The 9,691-nt window shown below is 34.8% G+C and overlaps 1 protein-coding gene across 1 annotated transcript; it reads right to left on the reverse strand.

The window, feature by feature from the left end:
- Positions 1 to 5,658: 5,658 nt before the first annotated feature.
- LOC128225949 (uncharacterized) lies at positions 5,659 to 8,896 on the reverse strand. Its single transcript, XM_052935842.1, has 3 exons — positions 8,614 to 8,896; positions 6,719 to 6,940; positions 5,659 to 5,880 (listed from the first exon to the last, which is right to left on the reverse strand). The coding sequence occupies exons 2-3, from the start codon at positions 6,917 to 6,919 to the stop codon at positions 5,659 to 5,661; spliced, it is 423 nt and encodes a 140-aa protein (XP_052791802.1). The 5' UTR covers positions 6,920 to 6,940; positions 8,614 to 8,896.
- Positions 8,897 to 9,691: the final 795 nt, after the last annotated feature.

Genomic DNA, 9,691 nt, shown 5'->3' on the forward strand with positions numbered 1-9,691 from the left:
GCCAAAAGGTTCAAGCAAAGACCACCTAACGAACATTTTCGTCAAGTTTCATAGAAATACAATCATCAATTTTTGAGGAGAAGTTATTTGATTTTTTTTTTTACTTTAATAGCTCTGGCTGCCATGTTGTGCAGTGGACTGAAATGATTTGGGCAATTTGAGTAAAGGAGCACCAAACAAACATTTCTGTCAAGTTTTATCGAAAAAAGGTCATCGGTTTCGACGACAAGTCGTATAAAGTTTTTTATTTTTTAGCTCTGGCAGCCATGGTGTGCAGTGGACTGGAACCATTTAACAAATTTTGGTTAATGACCACCCAAGGAACATTTCTGTCAAGTTTCATCAAAATCTGATCATCGGTTAACATTTTATCTGAATAGATTATGAAGCAAATATCTAACCTGAACAAGAACTGACGAGATAGAATCGACTTGGTGTTTCACTTACACTTTTCGGCCATTTAAGTTACTAAAAATAGCTGTTTCATAAACTTTCAGAATGTCACTTAAACGAAAATTAATGTTCAGTCTATATATACTTTCCTATGTATAAATGTAAGGTTTTTTAATTGATCTTTTTGTGAGAACTTTATGCTTATATGTTTACTCATAAATTATTATTGTTTAAAAATTAAATTATTTAAAGATGCTATACGTGAAAAATTAAGACATTATTTTTTTTTCTATTAAAGGGAGGTAATTCAGTAGTAAAATGTAATCAAAGCTATTAAAGCATGGCATTTCTTTTCTAACCATGTTGATATTATTACAGTCTATTCAAGCAAGATGCATTTTGTTTTTACATAGTACCCATAGGTTCTGAAAAACAAGGAGCACTATTCCCAACAGAAGGATGTCACTCCCTATCACTGCATGAGCATCATAATAAAGAAATGTTTACTCAAACTGCAAGCTGCTCAATTGAAATAGGTATTTACCTCAAGCATACAGTTTTATAATGTGGCAAAATAGTCGGACTACTAGATTGTCATTCGGACTAGTAAAATATGCCATTATGCTAGTCCAACTGGCTAGTAGGTTAAAATGTTTTTCGTGAAGACTGCGGACGAGAAGTCCTTAAAGGTTTTTCTATTTTTAACTCTCGCAGCCATGTTGTGCAGCGGACCGGAACCATTTGGGCAATTTTGGTTAAAGGGCATCCCGATGAACATTTATGTAAAGTTTTATCAAAATCTGATAATCGGTTTCTGAGAAGATGTAGTTTAACGTTTTTTTTTCTATTCTTAGCTCTGGTGCCCATGTTGTGCAGCAGACCAGAACTGTTTGGGCTATTTTGGTTAAGGACTACCCAAGTAACATTTCTGTCAAGTTTCATTGCAATACGATCATCGGTTTCTGAGGAGAAGTCGTTTAAAGGTTTTTCTATTTTTACCTCTGGGGGCCATCTTGTGCAGTGGACCGAAACCATTGAAGCAAATTTGATAAAGGACCATCCAAGGAACATTTCTGTTAAGTTTCATCAAAATCTGATCATCGGTTTCTAAGAAGATGTTCTTTAAAGGTTTTTCTATTTTTTTTGCCCTGGCAGCCATGTTGTGCAGCGGACCGGAACCATTTGAGCAATTTTGGTTAAGGACCACCCAAGGAACAATTCTGTCAAGTTTCATCAAAATCTGCCTATCCGTTTCAGAGGAGATGTCGTTTAAAGATTTTGCTATTTTTAGCTGTGGCGGCCATATTGTGCAATGGACCAGAACCATTTGAGCAATTTTAATAAAGGACCACCCAAGGAACATTACTGTCAAGTTTCATCAAAATCTGCCTAACCGTTTCAGAGGAGATGTCGTTTAAAGATTTTGCTATTTTTAGCTCTGGCGGCCATATTGTGCAATGGACCGGAACCATTTGAGCAATTTTGGTAAAGGACCACCAAAGGAACATTCCTGTGAAGTTTTGTCAAAATCCGCTTATCAGTTTCAGAGGAGATGTCGTTTAAAGTAAAAGTTTACGCACGCACGCACGCACTCACGACGGACAATCTGTGACGACATAAGCTCCATGGCCTTCGGCCAGTGGAGCTAAAAAAACAATGACTAGATTGGCATAGAATCTGCTTGAAATACTGGTTAGAATGAGATTGTACATACAAGATGGTGTAAAAGTAATACAAGTACAAGGTTTATGTTGTACATTATCAGTTTTGTAAAATAGTATGTCTCGTGTTTCACATAAAACACTGTTTGTAAAACAATTTGCTGCCTGTATGCAATATGGCCTATTAACATCTTGATTAACCTTAAATTTGACCTTTGACTTTGAAGGATGATCTTGGCTTTGATATGTTGCCATTAATTATGTGTACTAACACTAACCCGCGACACTATTAACCCATTATCTGATAAGACACATTTTGATGCATCCGAGAAATGTTAAAAATGGAGCATGTTCTTCTTAAGGAGCAAATGCTCACTTTTTTAAAAAGGTTTTCAAAACTGTTAGAAATTCAATTTTTCTTTTGCAAAGCATTTCAAAAATTTATAACCAAGTGTAGAAAATAATGTCATCATCCAAATATAGCATATCGGGTAATGGGTAAATGATGTACTATGAAAGCAGTTGTATTCCTGTTATATTAATTTAAGGTTAGCAAAAAAAAAATTGGCTTGAAAAAATATCTAAGTTGAATGAAACAAAGATAAACAGACAACGATATGTACAGTATAGTAAAAGTTTAGTCATAACATAGAAAGAAATCATAGGCAACATAATAAGCAAATGACATATCAATAGTTTGTAAGATATGTGAAATGACATACACTCAGTCAAGGTTCTAACCGATCACTTCTTAAACTGGATTTTTTTTAAAACTATATTTCTGTCCTGTCTGAAAAATTAGTAATTGTCTCAGCTGATGTAAACTTGGCAAAACTCCTAATCGGTCACTTAGTAAAGTAACTTTCCTGAAAAATGCATAAAGTGTCAACAATATACAGTTCAGTATTCTATTTTCCCCATCTCGTGGCAATCTTCTTAGAAAATTTCAGCTAAATCGAAGCTTAAACGGAAGAGAAAACACAGTTCATATGTGATTACTCCTAATCCAAAAGTCACAAGGAAAAGAAATTACAATGCAAATTCCATAGGGAATCACATTTTTCATTGATTTTGTATTTTTAAAATCTTTTGACACAGTCTCTGTTTCACATAGAAGGTAATGTTAAAGTTGAATTTTTTTTTTTAACTTATTAAGCCATTGGTGACTGTGTATCAGTCTCACATGTCATGTAATATCATTTTAAAGTGACAAAGGGTGGTATTTTTATTTTTCTTCCTTTATACGCTATGTTAGATTTTGTGACTTTTATTATTGATAGTGTTGTCATTTGAGACACTGTATCTTTTTGATGAAGCGTAGTACGTGAACCAAGTTTTCACAGCATGTGTACGAGATAATGGTCTTTTCATAAATCTAATTTGTAATTAAGCTTATTGTACAGGGAAGGGAATATTAGAAGATTACCTAGGTGACCGATTAGGAGTTTTGTTGAGTGTATTCAGCAAAACAACTCTTTAATACAACTACCTGTCTTAGATAGGTAGTGGTCAATTAGGGAAGGTGTCACCAAGAGCATGTAAAAAGAATGTAGACAGCTGTAGCTGGAATTTGGCAAAAGCAAATTCAATTTTTAAAGCCTGGTATAATAAAATGCGAGTATTCCTGTACTCCTTGTATTTAACTAAAGTACATTTAAAACTTAACTACTAGTAGACATGCATATATGGTACATGGACGCCTCCACTCAATTGGTGTGTGAAAATCAAGGTAGAATGTGAAGGTCAAGGTCAGAATGATAGTGATACATGACACTTCACAATCCAAAAATGCAACCACAAGCCAAGTTTGGTGATCGTAGGCCATATAGTATAGGAGATATGCACTGACAAAGATTTAAAAGTAATTCTGCTGATGAATATTCAATCTTTCAAACACGAAAAAAAACCTATATCGTCTGGTAAAAGTAATGACCAAAAACGTTATAGATGAAATCATTTTTAGTAAAAGAGGTAGATTTTTTCCTACAATATGTAATTGAACTAGAACTCTGACCAAGTGAGCTCTACCATTGTATGAAGTAAATATGAAATTCCATCCAGTAGTTTTCAAGTTATGCTCCAGACAAGTAAAAGTACCAAAGGACAATAGCTCCATAATTAGCAAATTAAGAGTTATGGTTCTTGTACACTGCACTTCATCTCATTGAGTTTTAACATTGTATGAAGTATTATGAAATTCCATCCAGTAGTTTCCAAGTTTTGCTCTGGACAAGAAAAAGTAACAAAGGGCAATAACTCTGTAATTAAGCAAATTACTGCACTTCCTATCATTGAACTTTACCATTGTATGATGTTTTATGAAATTCCATACAGTAGTTTTCAAGTTATGTTCCAGACAAGACAAAGTAACAAAGGTCAATAACTCCATAATTAGGTAAATTAGAGCTATGGTTCTTGTACACTGCATTTCTTCCCATTGAGCTTTACTATTGTATGAAGTTTTATCAAATTCCATTAACTCATTATCTCCTAGAGACACATTATTGCACAATTATTGTGGCTGATGTTTGAAGAAATTGTGAGAAATAGAGCATTTGCTCCTTAGGAGCAAATGCTCTATATCCCATAATGCCTTTAAAACCATTGAGATAAACCGATACTTCAAGCCTTCAAGATTATTTTTGGTTAGCTAAAAATATAAAAATGACGTCGGAATCTAAATATAGCATAGGGGATAATGTGTTAAGAAATACTGAAGTTATGGAAGAAAAACAAAAAACGAATGGACGGACAGACAAACAGGGTGATTACTATAGGGCTCCCACATTGATGTGTGGGGGTCCCTAATTACACCAAAATGAATAAAGTGTGAGGATTTAAATGCCTCATGATTCCCACCCCAGATTGTAAATTAGTTTACGAACCGTTGCGTGCTTTACAATTGGCCAATTAAAAAGTACACAAGAGGTTGATTGGCACATTGCTGCTCTTGTTTCATACTGGTACCTTTAAAGTAAAATTGTGAAACGCGGCTGGTGGTTCACATAATGATTGACAGTTGTGGGCAGGAACTATGAGAAATAAAATTCTCAAATTGAATTCAAATGACTTTTATAATAGGTAAAATACGCCACTTTCACATCAAATAATGCATCAATCTGTCACATCAATGACAGATAGGTAATGTCCTCTGACAGACAAAGATAGATTTTTGTGTGTTTTAAAGTGAATTTTTATCAAGAATATTACTCTAAATAATGAAGATCAAATGTAAAGGTCAACGTCAGAAGGACATGAAACTGATGAAAGTGGAACGCTGCATTCAATATATGCATCCTCACACTAAGTTTGGTAATCCTAGGTGATAACTAGATCCTCGTTCGATTTAGTGAAGATTCCATCCTGTTCTGTGACTAAGCTTGATTCCACACCACCCAGGTCAAGAGCTAGCAAGTTTGGTAATTCTTGGTGATGGAATGATATAACAGGCAACACTATGAATGCTCCAGTGTATGAAAAGTAAACATCTCTAAACTATAAACTATGAACATGATTTTTCACTCATTAAAGGTGACCACAGACTGTCATGCTCCAGTGTATGAAAAGTAAACATCTCTAAACTATAAACTTTGAACATGATTTTTCACTCATTAAAGGTGACCACAGACTGTACTTTGGCTATGAAATTCAGTGTTTTTGGTAGTTTGGCTGTAATGTCTTCGAACTGACACTGAAAGGCTGCAACTAGCACTTCGTTTGATACATTGAAGATTCCATCCTGTTCTGTGAGTAACTGGGATTCCACATCACCCAGGTCAAGTCCTAGAATGGTGGCCGTCATCTCGGTGTTTGGCATGTCAGTAACCTATATAAATAAAGTAGGGAATAACTCCGTTATTAAGCATAAAGGGGTTATGGTTCTTGTACACTGCACTTCCTTTCATTGAGCTCTACCATTGTATGCAGTATATGAAATTCCATCCGGTAGTTTTCAAGTTATGCACTGGACAAGAAAAAGTAACAAAGGGAAATAACTCTGTCATTAAGCAAACATGGGTTATGGTATTTGTAAACTGTACTTCCTCTAATTGAGCTCTACCATTGTTTAAAACTTTATCAAATATAATCTAGTAGTTGTCATAGTATGCTCTGGACAAAGTTTACACTATTAAACTATGGAACAAGGGGAGATAACTCTGCAACAAATTGACCAAGCGTTATAACCCTTGCAAAGTGCACAACTTCACATTGCTATCTATCTAAGTTGCAAGTTTCAATCAAATTCCTTCAATTCCTTTAATTCTTTCAAGTAGTTTTTAAGTTAGAGTATGGGACAAATACACTATCGAAATAGTTTACATGCGTAATTGCCAGGGGTAGTATAAACATTTCATAAATGAAACGCTTGATGTTGATGGGACATCTTTACCTTAACATGGCCGCTAAAAAAATGAGCGGCTTCCTGAGATGCAATATCATGTTAAATATGAAGTTTGTCAAATGGATGAAAAGTTAATGGCAACTTTACATCTTGAATGTGACCTTGACAAGTGGACCCTTAAAATGTGTGGGTCGTTGAGATGCACCTTCATGCTAAAATTCAAGTCTGTGCATTGCAAATAGTTTAGGTAGATCAGAGGATTTGGAAAGGAACTTTTGCTCGAGTACATGTATGTTTGTATGTTCCAAGATATAGCATTTACCTCTATCTTTGTAAATTGTGTTGACGACAGGGATTCCTCATTGTTATATCTCTTGCTGTTGACAACAATATTGGTGATGGCAACAACATCCCCCAACACCACAGGCTCTGCTGCAATGTTGCGCCACAGGCTGACTTTCACCTTCCCAGTACGGTCCTCCACCGTAATGGTCCGCACATTCACCTCTTTGTCATTCACCATTACTGTAGTGGCAACGCTGTCCTGCAAGGAGAAATAACATCGACATCTTTGATGTGGCATAAAGAAGTTTTTGATTGCTTATTTTCAATCATCATCTTTTATGTATGCCAACATTTGTCTGCCTGTAAAGGGGCATTAAATTTGCACACAAAAAAAAAACGTTAGTTATTACCCTGTCAAATTGTAACCCTTGCGATGGTAAATAAAAGTGTGTAGTTGAAACACCAATGCGCCCAAAGGGTCTTGTCACAAATAAATTTGACATTTGACCTTGAAGGATGACCTTGACTGTGTTATGTTACAAATGAATATCTGCAACTTAATGAGATACACATGCATGTCAAGTATCAATTCTGTATCTGCAATAGTTCAAAAGTTGACCTTTGACATTGAAGGATGACCTTGACCTTCAAATGTTACCACTGAAAATTGGTGGCTCCATCAGGTACACCTACATGCCAAATATGAAGTCACTAGCTGTATTAGTAGAATATATGACAATTAAGCTTTGTGACATTGAACTTTGACCTGCAACACATAATCTTGGATGTGGTTAGCATTTCTGTAAAATTTAAAAAATCATTTATTCATGACGGGAGATATGGATCAGACACGAACATGTGTACGGCTAGACAGACACATAGGGCGAATCCTGTTACACTCTATCCAATAAGCTCTATGTATGGGTGATGGTATACTTTGTATAACAATTACGCAATCAATTTTTAAGTGTTCACTTTTATATATATTCACTTTGAGAAAACACTTAGAATACACTTTGTGCTCAATACAGTCCAAAGGACTTAGAATCAAAGAAGCTCGACCAATAAAAATGAAAAAGTTAAAATCAAACTATTGATCAAACACACACTTAACAATTAAAATCTCGTTTCCAATATTCAAACACGTGTGATGTAAACACTTGATGAAAAAAGTCACAAGTGCTTCTCAAATACTTGCTTTACAATATTTTAACAATGTATCCAATACTCCAAACACCTCAAACTATTGATTATCAAACTCTTGATGTAAACAAAATGTTAATTGATTTTTAACCAGTCTTTAATATGTCAAATCAATACATGTCTGTGAGTGTGAACATCAATAAAAAAATCCCAAATGTACGTGTTTGATAATGGTGGTGGGGGCGAATAGCGCAGTAAAATGATATTATCATTGATAACCTAAATTTAGCATGCGCACTCGAGTAACGTTAAGTAGAAATGCACGGAATACAACATACATATATAACCCGAGATAAACATAAGGCTTGGTTACGAAATTATTCCATGCATGCTAAAATGAACGAAGACGGATCGTTTTTTCCGAAGTCGAATTCACGTAATTTGTGCAAAAATGGTTTGTTTAAAAATGCACAGAGAACATCAAACATAAATAACCTACGATAAAAAGAAAACTCAAGTGAATGACAATATATTCAAGTGCATGCAAACGGAACTGCTGATTGTCGATTCGTTGTTGTTGAACGAGGGCCGAGATTTTACAAAATGGCAGGCTCCGGTGTTGTTGAACGATGCCCAGAGTTTTTGAAAAATGACTGACTTCGGACGCTTTGTAAATTGTGCAGATATGTCACAAGACAAAAATAACAATGCACTGCTATGATTGTAAAATACTCAACACATACAATAAGAAATTGAAGGAAAAACAATTTGTTATAGTTGGCTACTTACCAGATATAGTTTGTGGTTTGTAGAAGAGTTAGCCCGGATTGAAGCTGGCGACGATTCCTCCGCGATATTTTAGTCGAACATTCAAAATGAATTGTATATAAATCACTTATGATAACAAACGTTTCTCGACGTTAATTTTTTTTAATTTCCATACGTTTATTTTAATGAAATAACAAAATAGCACGCCCGACACTTCACATTCATGGACTACTTTTAGCCGAAGTACCACAGAATTGGGCGGGTTTTGACAAGCTGGCGGGAAATTCAATGGACTACTTTTATTACCCGGTACTGCACAATTTGACAGAGGGGTGAGCGCATTCTTTATTGCTTTACACTTAACACAGTCTTGCGCTCACCCCTCTGACAATATGTAAAAGCATAAATTACTACGAGACAGGATAAATCATTTTTAATACCTTCATTTGACCAAAATGCAAATAATCGAGTTTCAGACTCGCACAATAAATGATTTATTAAGACACATCACACATAATAATTGAACTATGCATGTGGAAAACATGATAGATATGGAACTTCTTTCAGCGCGGCATTCTACCTGAATCAAGGGGTCCGCGAAAAAGAGTGTAACTCTGAAATATGGTATCAAACATGACTCCAGAGAGTTTGCCTAAAGGCAACTCAAAAACCAACAGGAAATGCCTTTTTAATTTTCATGTATTTAAAAGAAAAAAAAAATTATATGAAGAATAACTGATTTTTTCTCAAAATTAATGATGTGATAAGAAACATTTGAATTCCTGTCTAAAAATTTTAATCTAAATGCTTTTGAAATATAGAGTTGCCTACTTAGTGAAAACATGAGTGGCCTTTCGCTACATTGATTTTCAAAAAAAGAGATGATCCTAGAAGTGCTTTCTCTATCATTTAAAATGCAATATAGACCTTTTAAGTGTTAACAAACCATTTTACAGGAAAGTGAGCAGTATATTAAATACATACTTATGGTGAGGTATTGTCACCAGCAGCTGATGTGAACAAGAGTGCCACTTATTTCAATGTAAAACTTCTACATTGTTAAAACATTAGTATCATAATTAAACAAGCAAATGTTAAA

The sequence above is a fragment of the Mya arenaria genome, chromosome 3 (assembly GCF_026914265.1).
Source record: "Mya arenaria isolate MELC-2E11 chromosome 3, ASM2691426v1".
NCBI lineage: Eukaryota > Metazoa > Mollusca > Bivalvia > Myida > Myidae > Mya > Mya arenaria.